This window comes from Motacilla alba, chromosome 3 (genome assembly GCF_015832195.1).
Source record: "Motacilla alba alba isolate MOTALB_02 chromosome 3, Motacilla_alba_V1.0_pri, whole genome shotgun sequence".
Taxonomy (NCBI): domain Eukaryota; kingdom Metazoa; phylum Chordata; class Aves; order Passeriformes; family Motacillidae; genus Motacilla; species Motacilla alba.
Window position 1 is genome coordinate 93,423,455 of NC_052018.1, and position 19,960 is coordinate 93,443,414.

Genomic DNA, 19,960 nt, shown 5'->3' on the forward strand with positions numbered 1-19,960 from the left:
ATTTTTCCTCCCTCCTAGCAGGTTCTCTGAAAGATTTTATGATTTTCATTGATGCTGGCTGACTATGATGCTGCTGCTTATGAACATGCAAATGTTCCTTGTCAACAGCCTGTGTTCTTCGCTTTATCTCCTGAAATGCCCACCTAAGCCTCTTGTCAGACACTGCCCTCTGTAGGTTTATGGTACAGAGGAAGCAGGAATAATCCTGCACAGCAGGTGCACAGCTTGTCCCCAGTCCTACCTGCACTGCCTGTCTGGGGCACCCGGTTTCCCAGCCATCTCTGGATTACAGAGCCCATGGTGTGCTTCATGTATGAGGACTACAGAACACAGCAAATTACTCATCACCACTGATGTGCAAGGCACAATCCTGCAAACTCCAAATCTGTGTTGAAGATATTCAGCAAAGCATTCAGCACAATTCATTGATGCGGTTCAGAAAACATTCAAGTAACTCAAAAGACAAAGAAACTCTTCAAAATTTCAAACTCTTCAAAACTCTATAATCTCACTGAATGAAGATAATCTGGAATTCACAATGCATTTTGCATGTTATATCTGTAGCCGAAGATTCACTGACATTAAGCAACCTGCTCCTGAATCCAGCCAACAGTTAACTTTATCTCTGGGAAACTTCAAAGTAGTAAAGTGAAGGACGGATCACAGAGCAGAATGGCTTTCTACAAGAGACTGATATGGGGAAGGACTCTTAAATTCTTCTCACTGCAAGCAGAGTTAATTAATGAGAGACACAAGGGTCACAGAAAGTTTTATATGTTATCAGATATAGCTTGAATTGTACCAAGTTTGGAGTCTAACGCCTGTTCAGCAGGGCAGGCATGATGCTAAAGCTTAGCCAGAAGAAATCTCTGGCTAAAAATACACCCTGCAGCCTGCCAGTGTCACGATACATTTATGCCAGAAGCGCAACTTCATTGAACAAATGTATGAGCAGCAGTCATTATCTGCTAAACTGTCCCCCCTTAATCTCTCCCAACAGCTGGATGCACGAAAACTGCAGTTTTGCCCCCGCCTCTTCTCCACCCTCACCACAACTCTTTGCTCCAGTGTTCTCATGCATAACATGTCAGGACTTGCAAAGTGAGCTGACTCGACTATGAAAGCACCACTTCCACTGAACTTGGAGCCTTCTGCAAGTGTAGTTGTGTATCATTTCAGTATTTGATTTCACCTCAGCTGTTAATGCAGCTGATTGAAACTGATGGTGCACAACATTGCAGATGAAAACATATTGGGGAGAAGGGTCAAATGCTGTGAAATTTCCACATGTCTATAATATGTGCATTAAGAGTTTGGTGTGGAAAATACCTTGGCCAGACCAACATATTCTCAGAGAACTTTTCAGAACATGTTTTCAAATGAAAGGAAGGTTTTGTGTCTTCTTGTATGAAGAATCACCAAAATATTTTAATACTGCCTGCTATGCAATATTAAACTTGGGGATGATTAATTAGGTAACACTGAACACTGAGTCAAAAGTTACAGTCAAGTAACTGCTCCATCTAAGTAATTAAATACGGGGACATCCAGTACCTGCACTCTTTGGATTCTGTGCTTCTTGGGGTTCTTTCTGCGCACACATACACGCCTGTATATTTAGATATGGGTGCATAAATTGAGCACTGCCCAACAAAAAAGCTTACTGCCTATGAAGACATGAGTTCATAAAGCCCTTGTATGATCCAGCTGCTGCAGAAGGCGATTACTGCAGACTCTTTTTTTAAAAACTGCTGATTCTTGTATCAGGCTGGACTGAGCCCTGCCATTACAACCCAGGTGCTCCCCTGTTATCCATACGCTATATATAACCAGACCCAGGTCACCATGTGCCCTGCCAGAAACGTGCTGACTGGTTAAGGGGGGTTGCAATTCAGGTAATTAATCCTATTCTAATGTAGGTTAAGCAGGTGTGAAGCTGAACTTACCCAGAGAGAAAGTAGAGGCATTCTTAGAATTACAGTATTTAACTGGTCTCAGCTGACTTTAAGAAACTAGACCATCCTGTGTCTCTGACCCAGTCATACAGGTGGAGACCTGTCTGCTCTAAATCCAACCTAAGCAACTGGCTCTTTCCCCCCTCCCTCCTCCCATCCTGGATTTACTGTGTCAACATGTATGACTAAGAAGGTGCTCTTTTCTTCCCCACCCAGAACAAAGTAAATGTATTTTTGTTGGAGGCTTAGTTAGATGACTAAGTCAAATGTTTAGTTTAAAACAGCCTAAACAGTTACCGTAAGAGGGCTATGTTGCTCTAAGTTTACTTCTGCATTCTCGGTGTCTGCTATGATCCTTTCAGAGGCCAATTTAAATGACATACAAAATTGATCATCTTATCTCCAATAAAGCCTTCAGGAATTTTAAAACTGAAAAACCCCCCACTCTTTGTTTGGATGTTCTTTAAACAGTGAATCTGGTTGAAAAAAACCCTTAATTTTTCTAGAGGAGAGGAGCCCTGTAAATACAGAAGTGATACTTAGTGAACATTAATGACAGGCTCAGTTCTGTTGCATTTGCCAGTTCCGCAAATTCCTCACTTAAGAAATAATGCCAAGATTTGTTCCAACTTTCCTCCTGTGTTTCTGAGCAAGGCATCTTACTGCCTTGCAGCCATGCACTACTCATAAGAAGCTGGCCACCCTTGAGGTATGAACCGTACAGTTTGGGGAAGTTGGGGAAAGGACACTCCCTCAAATACTATTTCAGAAGTTTCAATTCTTTCATATACTATACTGTTAACCAGGGATCTTTTAATAAAGTTGAGCTAAATTATGGGGGGTGGCGATGGAATGATGGAATAGCCACATGCTTGAAAATCTAATGTGCCCAACTATCTCGGGTATGGCACTCCGGATGCTTGTTCCACTTGCAAAAGGCCATTATTGAAGCCTCACATCCAGCTTGCTTCCAAAAAAAAAAAAAAAAGAATGGAGATTACAGTAAAATTAAAAAGGTTAAGATACGTTTAGACCTCTTACCCTCTGGTAATAAGATTAATTCCTTGTTGGCTTAGAAGAAGCCAACAAGGAAAACTGCTACTGAGTCATCTGCAATTTACACAGACCTAATCTAGTAAACCCGTTTGTCACACAAGAAGTGGGTACAAAGGTGAGTATTGTTGTCCCCTGAGTGGAAATACTTGCTTAAACCTTGATTCTGCACAGTGCTGCAGAGTCCTGAGGTAGGGAGTACACACAGGGGACAAAGGAAACGCTCAGCTTTCACTCAGCTCCCACTGATACACTGACTACTGATGGGGATTTATCCCTTCAGGGCCAGATCCTTGAACAACAGAGGCTGGCACAGCACATTTGACTTGTACACCCATGACAACTGACCCCACTGAAGGCTCCTGGTCTGTCTCTATAGATTAACTGAACAAACTACCGTCTATATTTCTTTTTAATTTTTGCTGTAGAATCTGATCACAGAACAAGCCCAAACCATTTCCTGCAGTTTTAGCTTGCATATTTGTACACCCCCCTCAAAAACATCCAGATCTGCTAATGGAACAGAGTAAGGATTTTTCTTCTTCTTTCCCCCTCACCTTTATTCCATTTAGCAGTGCACTCCAACACTTGCAAATATGAAAAGGGGCATTTTCAGCCTCCTGGTACTTCAGTCATGCAACATCTGTGAGCATACAACATCTCTAACTCGGTCTACAAGACACCCAGGGTAATACAACACTTTTGATTTTGCTGGAAGAATAATAGCAAATGGCTGCTATATCATTTTGTACTTTTGCATTTAAAAATCAGAAACTAGCCATTTTTGTTTATAGAAAGAAAATGAAAAGCACTGGCATTCATTACTGTTGATTTGCTCTCTTTTTATTAATCATTTCTTATTTTTAAAGGGCCACAGGAGTGAACAACATCATGCAATGGTAGGAAGGTATTTACCAATTTAGCACCTCATTATAAAACTACTCAGAAACCTCTCTGTCTCTCGTTTAACATAATAATTATTAGTGGCAACAAAAGTGGGTCCTACACTTGCACCATGATTAGCAAGTGATGAATTTGGGTTGAATATATTGCATTTTGCTAAGTAAACCTTACTATATCCCAAACCCTCAGTCTAAAAAACCATCTAATTTTAAGAAAATAATTTATACTCCTGTTTAAATGCATGTTTCCAAATTAACCAGTGATATTCTATAGAAAACAGCCTCTTTTATGCTTGAAGTCTCCAGCTGCCACACAATTTATATCTCTTTCCTCCCCTCTTTGTTTTTCAGCCATTTTCCCTGAATGTCAAAGTCAATTTAGTGCATTTCACTTTGCTGAATAAATCAGAGGCGAAATCCTTGCTAAAAGTGAAAATTTGATTTGCTAAAAGGAGCTTAGGGCAACTATTAATCAATATATCCAGAGTGTCAAAGCTAAGGCCATGATAGACATGCATTCATTTGGAGATTGGTTGAGGCAGATAAAGGGGGACACTGGGAAAAAAAGAAGTGCAACAGCCAGCCAGTGTAGTGTGAATGTTGGGGGCATGGGTGGAGGGAGAGGACTGATTAAAAAATAAATTAAAAAAAAAGACCAAAAAAAGCAACAAAACAAGAAAAGGAGACAGTCACTCACAAGGAAAAAGCAAGTACTTGTATAGGAATAAAAAGTGAACTTAATAGAGCCATAAAGTCACTGTTTAATTCTAATCTTGAGAGTAGAGCATTTTAAATAAGGGATTTTTTCCCTAAAACCCCCCACAACGTTAAAAGATAATAATTGAGCCAAGTTATTTTGTTACCTGTTAATTCAATTTTTTTACTTTATTATGCTTTTGGTGATGATTACTCTTAAATAAGCGTTTCCAAGAATAGGTAAAGATTTTGGAAGTCATAAATAGTAAGAGTTTCAGGTGCCTTTTTGAGTTTTATTGCACATTCATTTTATATTTATGCATCATTTGCAGGTGATCAGATGCTTATATGTTTGAGATTATTTTTCCCCCCCTCGGTTAATTTAACGCAAGTAAAAAAAATGCCAGAAGTGACTAACCTGGAAACTGAAGTGCTTTTTTTTTACCCCAGGACATCTACGTCTAGCATTATTAGAAACCGTCTCACCTCTCCAGTGCTGTCTCTCTCAGTTCTGAACTGGAACTAGCAGACACACTTAGAGTGTGTGTATCTCTAGTTGCACACAAAGCCTACTACTCTTTTGTACTGAAATCTGCTGAAATTTTGCCACTGACTTCAGCAACAGATTCATCAAGAATAGCCCAACACTGTATCTCAGCTGGGTATGTTGAAAATTTTTAAAAACCTGAACAGATCCTTTGGTTACTACCTTTTGCCACAATATAGACCCTTGTTTTGTTTTGAAAATGCTAGGAGACTTGTGGACACGCATATTCATGCATCATCCTACCTTTTCCTCCCTACCTTGCAAGATCACTTAACCCTTTTCTGTGACACTGTTTTCAAAGTAAAAAAACTAAAAACTGCCACCATTCCCAGCACTTCAAATACCAGGACAGATGAACTGCTGGCATTTTAGGCACACTGCTGTCCCATTCTGTTCAGAGAAACCTGAATCAACACGGCGATGTAAAACCCTGGCAGTGCTGGGTGGTCCATCCACACTAATGCTCAAAAATAAAACTGGCAGCCAATTGCTGATTCCCCATATTGTACAATTCAGTGCCAGAGGTCAAGGAAGTCATTCGTTTTTGAGAAACCTCTTGGCTGAAATCTCTACCCTCAAGGCCCAGGGAATGGCCTGCCTTAGATCACATGTCACACTAGTTGTGAGTTCAAGAACATTTCCCTTGCAGGAAGAGCAGGTCTGGTTTCTGTACTTAAAGCATGTTTGTAGAAGGAGTTAAAAGAAGGGCAGATACCAGGCTTTTGATAAAGTGTCCCAGTTAGCACTTTGAGAAAGGGCAGGATGTCCTGATTCCCCGGGAGGCTCAAGTTATTATTCCTGCCAACCTCTTAGCACCTCACAACTCATCCTCCATTCCATGTCACATGAACAGTGAACACCACATTTACATGCCCAGCTGTCTGTGGAAGGACAGGCACCCTGTGATGGGGTGCTCTCAGAAGCTGCAGGGTTGTGTCTGAAATGGCCCTAAATCCAGCTAGCAGCACAAGGGACTAGGGAAGGCTGAGCGCAAAAAACAAATTTTACAGCAGCAGGCAGCACGACACAGACATAAAGCACAGGGAAGACCTGTCCTCCTTGCAGAGCTGAGATTCTCTATGGGCTGCCCCAACAACAATCCACACAAGCAATTGTGGTCAGCTTTTACCTAGATGGGGTGGTATTTCTGAAACACATGGTGAGAAAAGGGCATTTTAGAAACAACAACTCTGCAGCAAATCATGTTCTTGTTCAATATTATAATGTCAAACTATACCCCTGAGAGCTGCTTTGGAAAGGAAAGCTTAAATATTGTCCTCCACCAAGAGTATGCTGGAACAACAATGTTTCATAAAACATTAACACTAAAATATTCAAAACATCCTTGTATTTGTTACATCAAAATCATGCCTTTTTTTTTTTTTTAAATAGTAGCACCAGCGGCAGTATCAATTCCTAGCTATTCCCTTCCTTGAAAACTGTTACTGCTAACAGAACAGGGACAACAGCTGAAGACAAGCAGGCTTATTTTACTAAATAATGTAACTAGTTATTTTTGATGTATTAGTCTGATTTACTGTTTCCAAACAAATTTTTCATCTTAAGTGCAAAAAGTTGATTTCTATGGTCTGGCTGATGTTTTTTCATACATGCAAATTTTAAAGAGAACATTTTTTCTTTAGCTTCCTATTATGCACATTTTTAAGAGCTTAATGTTTGCTGCCTCCACTTAATATGAAAAAATGTTTTACATTTTGGTGAATGTCAATGAGAGAGTTACAAAAATCCAGCTGAAACCGTACTGGTACTGTGAGTAGGTATCAGCAGAAAACTACCCTATACAGTGAAAGCTTAATTAATATAATGCAACCAATGAAATGGAAACTCCCCAAAATACAATGTGAAGGGTAGGAAACTCAACTACCAGAAAATACTGAATTAAGAGAGGTTTCCTTATTTAAACGATAACTAAAATAAAATTTCAAAAATAGATAAATAAAATAAAATAAAATAAAATAAAATGTCTTGCAGAGGCTTCCTAATATATTTACAATTTATTTAGGTGAGTTAATAGGAGTTTTGTCTCATCAGGCAGGAGATGAAGCAGCATCAGCCTCTCTCCCTAAGCACCTTCAGTATTTTACTAACGAAGTTACAGTACATCAGAATATTTTAATCTGACACAAAGAACAACAATAGATCTGACTGCTGGCCTGATAATCTTCTTATCACACCCTGTGAAACCTAGCTCTAATATTTGACTGAGCTTCCATTACTCGGCAACACATTCTAAAAAGGCCAACAATGGAGAGAGAATGAAGTGGAGTGTGGAAGTACCTCCATATCTACATAAAAGAGATTAGAGGCGACAGCGTTCCATTTTACAGCTCAATCATATTGTGTTAGCATGCGCTTATCCGAGCGCGGATGAAATTGAAAGAGAAATAAAAAAGAGTCAGGCAGATAGGAACCATAAAAGCGAGGCATGAGCAATTTCCAAGGATATAAAAGGATGCTAATGGCGGGGCCCTGTCATTCTTAAAAAGGGCTATTAGGGCACCATCATCTGTTCTTGTGCCCTTACGCCTCTCTAACTAAAGTCAAGCATTTCCTAATGCCATTGTGATCTTTTTCTTCTTCAGATAAGACATGGTCATGTTTCATAACAACACACTTTCCATTTATTTGATTTATAAATGCAAGGAGACTAATTCTATTTACTGATAAAGGCTTTCCATATATATTTTTCTTTCAATATTTCCTTTTGTATACGGTATAGACTTTTTGTTCAATAAAAGCAACTATTGAAATATTTCCAATACAACAAAAATACTAATGATTTTATGAATAGACTTGAACTTTGTATAATTTGAAAACATTTTTTAGTCTGTGACTGAAATGGGAAACGGTTGGCTGGGGCAGAATGAATATTGCATTGTTACATTTTTGTAGATAATCCTATTAGAAGGGTTTTTTTCAGAAGAGCAAAAACATTGCTTTGGCTTCCTCCACAAAGACAAATTTTACATTGCAATGCTTTAGAGTTGAGATCTTTATTAGTTATTAAGCACCTGATATATAAGGGCCTTTAATTACACTGAACCTTAAGAAATCACTATAGTAAAGAAAGATTTGCTGATTGCTGCTTTGCTGTGCTAGGCACAAATTCACTACTGGTGTAATTAATCGACTCTACAAGATTTACACCAAGGGTTTACTTAGTCTGCCAAGCTACAGTGAACTTTTATGCAATTTGCACCCCTTTCCTAATACATCCTTTTCCCCATCCTGTTATGCTTCTGCCTACAGTAACATTTGTTAGTTTTGCAAACAGGCAGCACCAATGCAGGCTCTTCCAGATGCTGTTTTGTGCCAGACATCAGCTGAGCGTAGCCAGTCCAAGTTCATCCGTCCAACATTCATAACCAAGCTACAAAAGCTCCTCGTATTTGCCCTTTAGCATGTCCAGCCCTTTTTACATTTTGATTTTTGTGATCAAATGCCAGACAACAAGCACAGATTTTATCACTGTCCTCTGTTACCTGAAGGCTTATAAAAATATTGTCTTTCGTGCCTGGGTTTTTTTTTTTAAACTCTCATTTGTAAATGAAATCAGGTAAGTACACTTACCTAGGGTGGCTTTACCACTGTAGGTATAGTTTGAGCTTACTTTGTACTAAAATGCTGTTTTGTGGCAGCTAAGTTCCTCAAGTGGCTCAGATTTTAAATTTTCAGGGCCATCCAATACCTTTTCCACACTAACCAAAGCCATCATTTTAAAGGCTGCTCAGTCTCATCCCTCTGCTCTTCCGATCACTCCAGCCAAATCCAAGCTACACCGCATATTCACAAATCAGACTGACAAAAGTTCCCCTGCAACTGATATGGAGCATGACTGACTTCTTTGAGAGCTACTCTATTTTAGTTAAGGTGATCTAGGTATCTTCCAAAGATGAAACTCAAACTCACCTGCTTAACTCATTTTGACTTAATTTGGGGTGCTTTATTAGCAACCAGTGTAAGACAAAGTAGCTCCTATAATATAGAGTGATGTTTAAATTAGTTTACAATTTGCTTGGGCTCATCGAGAACTGCTCTGAACAAAGCCATTCAGAAATGTCAGCTGTGTTCCTAACCACTGTAACAAATTGTTGCCTGAACGCTGCACACCTAATGACTTCAAATTAGCTGCACTGCGATATTGCCTGACAGTTCGTTACGACTGTTAGCAACATAGCCGGCGTATCATGACCAATAAATTGGTTTCAGTGTGGGCTGGGAAAGGGACTTCCATCAATTTGATTAAAGAAATTACTGTAGCATTCAAAGCATAAAGACAAACTAGTTTAAGGAGACAGAAATAAGTTAACTGTACCAGAAAAACATTGCTTGTGATACAAGAGCTTGTTTATACACCGTTTGTGGCACAGAGAATGACTAAATTTCAACTGACTATTTTAGAGTCTGTAGGCTGTTGTCTTTCCTCTGAAGTAAAAAAACCCCAACACTTCAGAAAGGTACAAATTATTATTATTCTTTGATTGTGTTTACATATATATAGTGTTTATATTCATCCAAGATGACCCATAAGAACTGGTTAGAACAAGGGGAAAAGAAACAAACAGCAAGAATATTTCTTTGCAATTTCTTTTGAAACTACAAATAAAGTATCTTTAACTGATAAACAAACAAGTGACTGGATTATTTATTCTACTATTAAGGTATCCCAAAATCATATCTAAAATGAGAATGACTTATTACTCTGAGGAATGAAAGGTTATCCACTCTCATGCTTAATAAGGCTCCACTATCAAAATTAGAAAACTAATGAGCTGATGAAAACACACCAACATGCTCACTCATCTGCTGGACAGGAAAAATACCTTAAGAAACAAGAGAAAAAGCTGACCTTTTTTGTGTGACTTTACTGTTTGTGAAAGGTGATAGACTGAGAACCCTGGAGACTTCTGTAAGTTTGTCTGCTAGCTCACAGAGCAAGAACAAACACCTCAGCACTGGGGAGGAGCAAGAATGCACCTGAAATGTTATCTGAAGGAATTGCTAATCTTCTGAGAAACTGCTTTTGATGACCCCCATTTTTCTTGCTAATAAGATTGCCAGTCAGCTTTTATAATATCAGTGCATTTATGTGATGCAGACTGCAGTCCATTCTATGCAGACCAAGGAGTTGGTCTCTTATTAAGTTGTAAGAGGAGACTTTTTGGGACAATTTAGTTTTTTGTAATGAATTGCTGGTACAGTTCAGTTCTCACACTAGATCAGTCAATGAAAAGAACAATTCCTCAGTGCCTTGCCAAAATATAACTGAATTTTTTCACCTCCTGTGGTCACTAGTGCTGCATTTAGTAACAGAGGAGCCAGACTTATATTCAAATACTGCCAAATCCAGTAACTACAGAGGAGAGGAGAGGAGAGGACTTGTACGACCCTTTATGCCAGGCTAATGCTCTGGATAGCAAGGTGAGTTTATCTTAATAATAGCAATACATGAAAAAAAAATTCATTAAGCAGCATGTGAAACTTATTAACATGGTAACACTTGCAGCAACAACACTACTGCTTCCAAGGTAAGATACATGACCATCTAAACTATGTTCTGTGGGAATATTCTGGAGCCTTAGGAAAACTTTATGCATTATAGGGAGAGAAAAAAGCAGTATTTTTTACCAGCAAAGAATTAACGCACACGATGATTTCTGTACATTATCTATTTGCAATAAATACTGTATGTACCTGGAATATGCTTAGCCCATCCAATGATCACCACCAGTTCTCTGTCTGCCAGGTCACAAAGAGTGGTAAGTGCTTTGATGTCACTGTCTGGAACAGTGGGGTCAGGCATAGCATAGATCTTCTCTGGTTCAGCCACCAGCAAATGGGAGACAATCTTGTTATCTGTAAAAATGGTCCAGAACATTACAAGATCACCAGCAGAATCATTCTACACTTCAAACAGATGGCTCAGATTTCAAAGTGCACAAAAATTTGTCTTAAGACACTGAACCTAATTACACCTTATTGTAACTTCATGACCTCCTACAAGTGGTTACAGCACAAACAAATCTGATCCGTTAACAGTGTTTATCAAGCCAGACATGTATGTTCTTAAATAATAAATGTAATAGAACATAGAAATACATAATCCCTGTTAATTACTGGAGTACAAACTTTATAGGGAAAGATTAATGCATTACAGGCATTTTGTACTGTTCAAATAGAAAAGTTTTGCCTTCATTTTATTACCTGCAACTCACTCCACCCTTTAAAGGCAGGGGTATTTTTGAATAAGTAAATACCACATGCAATTAGTCAATCACTGAAACCTGTAACCTCTCTCCGTGACCCGAACTACCATTCTTTACCTACAAACCCAGACTAATGATCTGCTTCTCATTTCTAAACAAGAAAAACCACTAAAATCAAAGAGAAAAAAGAGTGTACAACTAAGCCAAGTATGAAAGCATGCAAACTCTACCTCAGAAAACTGGTTATGTGCATGGAATGATACTTTACTGTAGTCACACATTGCTTATTTTTATCTATATAGCATTTTCATTCACATGTTAAATATTTACTTTTTTAATCAGTGACATGTATTTGGGATAATGAATTAAGTTATATGGAAACATGCAGAGAAGAAAAAAAGAGAAGAGCCTACAAGATTTACAATACAGTGTTGCTATTCTGAAAGTCGGATAAACATAATATGAGCACTATATCCATGTGAAGGCACAATGGAAATATTTTATCTCTATACAGGAGCCTGATTTATTACTCTGAGAAGGCAGAACTGAAAAATGGGTAACGGACTAATTCATTGAGCCTCCTAATAGAGGGTACATTACTATACTTCCCAATATGTTTACATTTTACTTTTCCTGGTAGGTACATCTTTTGACCTCAAATGCACCATCAGAATTTAAAGCCCAAATGGCACCCTGTAGTGATTTTACATGAATCTGTTCCCTTCAGTGAGATAAAAAATTGTAACGCTTGATATAAATGGGATTCCACTGTGAGACAACACCAAGTATTTCCTGAGTGCAGAGAATGCTGCCAGAATTAGGATAATTTCCCCATCTGCATGTAAGTCACAGGACAGATCACACTGTTCTCCTGCAATGGAAGCTGACTGGGATGTGACTTGCTCAGCAGTGTTGATGCCTTGTCAAGGCTGACCTAAAACACAGGCTAGGTGGAGTTAAAGAATAAAGTAGGTATTTATTAAAAGTCCTCAATGGATACACCTTGGGCAGCACAAGAGCCCAGCCAGGGCTACACCAAAGATGGACCCAAAATGGTCAACTGGTCCTGAGGTCGCACACTTTTGTAAGTTCTGATCCATTAGCATATTGGAGTTAATTGTCCAATTATACCTTTAGGTTATTAAGTCCCATCCCTCTTGTTTTTCTCTCTGCGGTCCAAGTTGTTTATGCCCTTGAGCCTGAAATTTGGATCAGTTGTCCTTGGTCCCAAGCTAGAAAAGGAATTGTTTTGTCCACCTGCTCTGTGAAGCAAGCTTACTATCCCTTAATAAGAAGCTCAGAACTACACACTGAAGCAGTAGAGAATCTGAAAAATATAAAAGCTAAAACCCAAGGCATCAGTGTCAGAAAGGATCCCCACTAGCCCATGACATTCTTCCATAAAATGCTCACTTGATTCAGATTTCTGATACTTTATTGCTCTTTAGTGACACAGACTCCTTGACTCTGATCTACTGTCTCTACAATTTTTACCTTATTCCAAATTTGTGCGTCAGAAGTTGTGATATATGTTAGTCCTTCATATAATAAATGCCAACTGGAAACTAAGAGCCAACTGGAAACTATCACATCAAGCTTGTTTTATTGCAAGGGAACATATTCATGCTTTTTATGAACTATAGGAACTACGCCAACTGATGCAATTTTTGATCTCAATAGTTGACTGACTATCAAACTGATTAATGAGGAATTCTATTCTTATTTACAAATGACAGACAATTAAAAAAAAGTTTTTAAACAGTCTCTTCATAACCTCTTCAATTTCACACAGAAAACATGTAAGTGAGAAAAGATAATATTACTTCTTTACAAACTCCAGAATTTTTAATAGGTTAGGAAATTAGGATAAATTAATTAAGAGTTTCTTAACATCCAAACATATGCAGCTGAGGACTTCTACTTTTCGGTTTTTTAAACCATGATAAAGGAATGAAGAAGCACTCTCATCCCCAAATTCTGGGTTTTTTCCCCTGCAACAGAAGAAATGGCCAAAGAACAATTTCATTTGTATATGAGGTTTCTCACCAATGGCATTCCATAGATGATTTATGAATATTGTCTATTTTGACTCAGGATTTGCAAAATCTCAAATCCTTTTTATTTTTGCAGTTAATGAAATCTACAGCCAGGCCATTACATTCTATGGTGAAGCTGGAAAATACAAGAGAGATCAAAAGTAGGTGTAGAAAAGATCCTCTAAACACCTGTTTTTTCCTTACAGGGGGAAAAAGCTACATGTATTGGCACATGCATCAGCACAGAACATAGAAAAATTCTGAATGTACTCAGAAAACTCCATCACTCAGGAAACTGAATAGCCATGAGCACTGTTTCAAGGTAGATCTTATTTTAATGTTTCCCTAATTAGAATCAATAGAACCCAATTTTCATTCCTATGCCTTTGTTATACACAAACTATCAGTCAGGGTCCAGAAAATCTCCCAGGCTACTTCCACACAAAAACAATTCAACTATTTCAAGTCTGGATACTTACTTGGATTTGAAAATTAAGTTTTAAAAATTAAGTTTTAAAAATGTTTATGACTAAATTGTCTGTACTTGGACAAGCTAAGAAAAATGGAGGGAGGCACTCAGATAATGAATAATGATTTATGAGGAGGTTAGTTTATCTCAGACAACTGGAGCTTACAGAAATCGGTGCAGTTATCACCTTATAGGTAATGTAATGCACCACGTTGCAATAATCTTGGGTTTACACAGAGATTCTTGTATTTCAGTACAACTGCATTAACCTTTGCTCATATCTTAAGGGCTTGGGGCTTTTGGGTTGGATTTTTTTTTTTTTCTGTTTGGTCCTGGCTTTTTTTGGTATGTTAGGCTATCAACATTTCTACTCAATGACAATATGAAGTAAATGAAAAACTGACAATCTGTGCACTCAGGAAAACTAAACCTCTAATGAAATTAAGCATTAGAGTTTATTAAATTTTATTGTATTATCAGAAAGTTTTTATTATAATGTGCAAAATCTGCTTAGTGCAGCCCTAGATTGTATTTACAGAACAGTGGGGCAGCTTATGGAGGCTGAGTAGAAGATGCCAGATTGGACAATTGAAGGAATATAATCAGCATAATGTTTTTTGGAAAGGCAAAAGGAAACTATGCCATATGTTCACTTAAGCTTTAATTTTATGTAAAACTGGCTGTTTTTTCTTTGACACAGCTAAAATGCCCTTTCACTTACAGTTCAAAGACTGTTTATTTGCTCTCCAGATCCCCATATGCTCAAACGTATTGTACACAGCACTGTCCCCTACTGGGGAACACCATCAGAAACAGATTCCATTTTCCATCCAGCCAGATATTTTCAAGGGGCTAAAACTTGACATGTGTGTTGTCAGAGGCTTAGAGGCAGAGGCAAATGGGAGACAAGAAGGAATTTGCGCTCCTTATTTCACTGGCTTATTTATCCATGTTAGGAGCAAATTAACCTCCTCAGCAGGAGCAACTGGATGTGTGTTTTCCCATTTGAATTTGGAAGAGTTTACCACACTTGATACAGAGACTGTGTGTCTTTGCAGGATAATACACCAGCCTCTTGCACTACAGCTATAATGCTATTAAATTTACTTCATGGAATTAGTACAGTCACTGCTTGAGTTTATATAAGCTGCAAAGCAAAACCCCTAACTATTTTTAGTTAATCGCAAAGAGGATGGTACTTGTATTTTAGCAGTGAGATGATCATCTCTTTCTCTCTTAATTTCAGCCTGGAAAGATACAATCAAGGACATTATTAAAACACAACAAAACAAAGAAAAAAAATCCATGAGGGTACTAGAGCCCAAACTACCACTTTCTGCTTTGTTATTAGTGTGGCATATTGCTGTTTTAATCTAATGCTAGGTAGTGAATTAATCTATAGGTATAAATTAATGAGGCTCTTAATGTATTTTCATTGGGAGGTTGAGCAGTCAAACTCATTTAGTTAGTGAAAACTACAAAAATCACTTTCTTGTGAAATCTGAAAGTAGAAGCTTCAATGAGCTAATGATCACAGTATGAAGCATTTTATGTACCACTGAAAATAAAGATAACCTGTAAATGTAAAATTTGCACTGCATAAACCATGCTTTTATACACTTCCACCTGTAAAAGCACTCTTTGTTCAACTCCACTTGAGAGAGATGAGCATATTTAAAACAAAACCTGTTAACAGCCAAATCCATATAGTCTTCATGGTAATATTTTCTGACCAAACTCTTGCTCAACCCAGAAGGAGCTTAGCAAACAGGGCTAGGAGTCAATAGCCTGTACTGAGAGAGAAATGCTGTGTATGTGGTGTACTCACATGGCTTTTTTGCTGGCTGAACTAGCTGAGGGTTCAGGTATGGGCTGTTCTCTGCATCTATTCTGCGCTTGTACTTCTGGCGACCTCCACGTACTCGGTCTAGGCGCACACCTACATTTGGAAACACAAGCAAACATGTAATTAAATACATTATGATATGCCTTTCAGGTAGCAATCTTCTATTTCCTGCCTTCCAATATTTATATTAAAAGCATGTTTATTTCAAAAGATTAATTTTTGAAAGCATGGGAAATCAGCATTACAACTATTTGCAAGCAGTTTAGAGTTCCACACATGCAAGACTAAGTATACAACATAATTTCCTGTTCATTTAAAACCATTCATTCCTTTTTACATATTATTAAAAACAGCTAGCAAGTTTAGTTTCCATTTGAAAGAGCCTAATCTTAAATCATCTTTGCCAGAAGCAGAATTTCAAAGCTGTAATAAACACCATGGATATAGGAGCATAACATTATGAGCAGAGAAGTACAGAAAATTACAACTTTAGAAACAATGAGTCCTGTATACAGTTTAGACAGTCAAAACCAAATTAAGATGGATTAACATGGCCAGATATTACAAAGTAAGTGTCCCTAGAAAAATACGAATATATATGTGGCTTAAAGACTGAAATTTTTCATGAGGATTTGAAAGAAATGGTACAGTTGTGCCTTTAGATGTCATCAATGATGAATTAACATTTGTGTTCTACCTCCATACTGTTCATTCCTTCAATACAGCATTCTGATGTATGGATATATAGAAATTTACCTTCCTGAAACAAGCTATAGCTGCTCTCATTGACAAAATGAAACAAGGCGAAAGGGTGCAAAGACAGTAGGTCTTACAAAACAAGGAAATATTTGTATTTCTTTCTGAGTCACCAAGGCAGATTTCGAGACAGCCTGGATGAATGTGACTAAAACCAAGCAGTAACATAACACGGAAGTTGAAGAACTTGGCACATATGCATGACAACAGGACAAGTAACACCAAGTGCAAAATCTGTCCCTGATGATGAGGATTTAACAACACAACAATGGAAGGACACATGAAGTATCAATGGTCCTTGTGAGTGATGTAGTAAAGTGCAACAAGTGCAACTCACATTCTCACTTTTCTTTTCATTGTCTATTTTAGCTCTCCTCCCTCTGCGTCTATTTCCTATTGCTATTATTGTGCCCCACTCTTCTACGTCCCATCCCTCTGATCCCTTACACACAAAATACCACAAGAACTGGCTTCTGGACAGCAAGGGAAGCCACCACCAAAGAAGTTACAGTTCATGTGCACAGCAAGAAGAACACAGCACAAAGTTTATGTGCTACCTCTGAACACGCATGGGTAGCACAGACTAGTTACCAGGAAACATCTGTCAGTCCTCTTTCCTTCTCAGAAACTAAAAAGGATTGACTGGGTTTTGTAAAGGAAAACTGTTTTGCCAACTAGCCAGAAATCCAAGGCCAACTACTGTTGGGGTGGTATTGCTTTTTTTTTTTTTTTTTTTTTTTTTTTCCCCTTCTTCTTATATTTCCTGGGAGAAAGGAGATGCTCGCTTTAAGGACACAACAAACACCTGCAACTATAATTCAGTGAGTTGTAACCAACAGTAGTCAATAGCTTAATAGCTTTTGCTCATCAGGAAAGCAGGTAATGATCACCCACCCCTACTTAACAGTGAAATTTCACCTGGTTTACTGCAGAAGACTTTGTATGTCAGTCCATCAAACCCAAGAAGTACATTTCGCATTGTGTGTCCCCAGCTGCATTTATGGGGATGACAAGATTTAAACAGTAACACAAATGAACCACATACCCCAAGAGGTCAGTGCATAACTATGAATGAAATCTTATTTATGGTAGTTAACTATGTAACATGTGACTGATTTGTGATCTAAGCTGTTTGATAAATTTTTTACTAATTCAATCAACAGAGCATGGTTATTTTTATTTTTATTTTTTAAAGTTATACTTAGAAATGCACAAACTACAAGACCACTTTAAAAACTGATAGCTCAAACCTTTCAGAACTAATGATAACTCACTGTTCTTCACACTTGAATTGGGAGTTTGAGCTACAGCTGAAGTAAATGACATCCAGGACAATACATTGCCACAAAAACAAACAGCAGAAGACCAAGGTTTGATAGTTGAATATTCAGAAATAGGCAGAGGATTAGAACAAGCCATATGCAATATTGGTGGGATTATGAAAAAGACTGCCCAGCATTTGAAGAAAAATAGATAGAAAATGATTCCTGCATAATTCAGATGCCATCATTCTTTCTGCTTGGGAACAGATTTCATAGTGATAAAAGATGGATAGCATCAGACATAAGTATGTTTAATCAAAAAGTAATGGAACAGAAGCTTAAATTAAAATAATATAAATCTACCAAGATGAACAATTTTTTTACCTCCTTTGCATTAGATGAGATACACATTCAAGCCATTCACATACTCAATGGAAGGAAATACAAAAAAATGTCACAATAGCAAAATTTTACTTAGATCCATACCCTCACCTAATATACATTGCTTTATCTGTAAATAAAGCTTTGTTTTAAAAAAACCTAACTTCTAGATAACTGGGGGGCAATTGTATTGCACAATTTAAAATTACCTAAGTCTATAATAGAACTAATTCAAATTTTGATGTGAAAATAGTTTTGATAACTTAAAACCAATAAATTGGTGTTAAATATAAACACATATATAACCCATCCATTAAAACTAATAGAGTTTATCATCATTTTGGCTCCTAATATTTCCTTTATCTGTAAGATATCCTACATCTATATTTTTCTGTATCTATAAGAAAGTAGATGCTCAGGATTTAATTTCTGGTAGTCTAACACACCCTACATGATATTTTACTTCCCAAGGGTCTTTATAGAAGTAAATACAGTAAAAGACACTGCTTAACAAGCTATACCCATCTGATATTCCATAAAAACCTGGGAGTTTAGCAGGTAGCAAACTGAAATCCAGAGGTTCCGAAGTATATCAGTGGATATTCCTCTGTAACTCCTATAGCTTGTATGAGAGAATTCATTACTTACAGGTTTATTTATCAAGGCAGTAGCTCTCAAGACAGTAGCAACTGATGCCTCCTTTGTTAGAATAAAAAAGGGAAGAAATGAAAGTAATTTTGTCCACACTAGTCCTCATTTGGGGCAGAAGGAGCTTTACATCAGTCACCAATGTAACTGTTGGAATCTGTACACAGTCTGTATTCAGATTATTAAGGAGGATATTGTGACATCTGGAGAAATTAAGCAGACCTGTGCTTCAGTTCTGCTGTGCATTGTGGCTTCACAAAATCTTCAGCATCTCAGTTTACTCACCCAATCAGTCCTCAACCCTGAAGTGAAAAGAAAGACCCCACCCATAAAAAAAATCATGTAATATCCCCCAATGAACTGCACTATATGCATTATAATTACATTCTTCGGGGTCAAAACATCCATTCATGTCACTGAACACAGCTCCACCACAGTCAAGACAATGTGATTCTTCAAATTTCCTAATGCTCATTTGAAAAGCCTTCAACAGAGAAACACCACCAAGAGCCCTAACGGGAAAAACAGGGATGACCACAGGGTAGAAATAGAAAGAACAGGCTTGCTACCAGCTAAGAGAGCAGTTACTTTCAATGTTAAAGTGCAACACGCTCACTTGACATCTCAGGACAAGCACAATCATGAACTCATTTGCTCAGGAGTGATGGGTGGTCAGAGATTTAGACATGACTTACAAATCTCAGAAGATGAGGGTTGGAGTGTAGAGCTGCAATATAGGGAGAGATGGAAACTGTATAACTCAGTGCAATAGCTACTTTTTAAAACAAAGCAACTACATGTACTGATACAACATAGGAAATTCTCCACCTATTCTTCAGGGAATAAATGCTTTTATATAATCACTACATAAGCTTCTACAAAAAAAGTCTGCCTTCTGGTTCCTTACATAATCTTTGCATGATTTCTATCAAATGCTACACAACACACAACAAAATCACACTGTGTACTTACTCTACACTAAATGTGTCAACATAGCCTTGCATAGAAACAACTGAAGGCGAGAACAGATGTGCCACATGAGCTACAAAACAGGTTATTGAATCTAAACAATACAGGTAAACCTGAACTCATTTTCTTTGTATTTCCTCATCTATTTCTACCTTGACAATAAATGTAAATTATTATTCCTATTCTGTGGTTCTTTCCTCACACTGCCTTGAA

At 37.7% G+C, this 19,960-nt stretch overlaps 1 protein-coding gene across 42 annotated transcripts in view; it reads right to left on the minus strand.

Moving 5' to 3' along the window:
• Positions 1 to 19,960, minus strand: part of ESRRG (estrogen related receptor gamma) — a 389,887-nt gene that overhangs the window by 36,985 nt on the left and 332,942 nt on the right. For all 42 annotated transcript variants that reach the window (XM_038131555.1, XM_038131540.1, XM_038131541.1 and 39 more), the window contains 2 exons: positions 15,714 to 15,824; positions 10,869 to 11,030 (listed from right to left, as the gene is read on the minus strand). In XM_038131555.1, the coding sequence (XP_037987483.1) occupies positions 10,869 to 11,030; positions 15,714 to 15,824 (273 nt within the window). The remainder of the gene's footprint in view (positions 1 to 10,868; positions 11,031 to 15,713; positions 15,825 to 19,960) is intronic.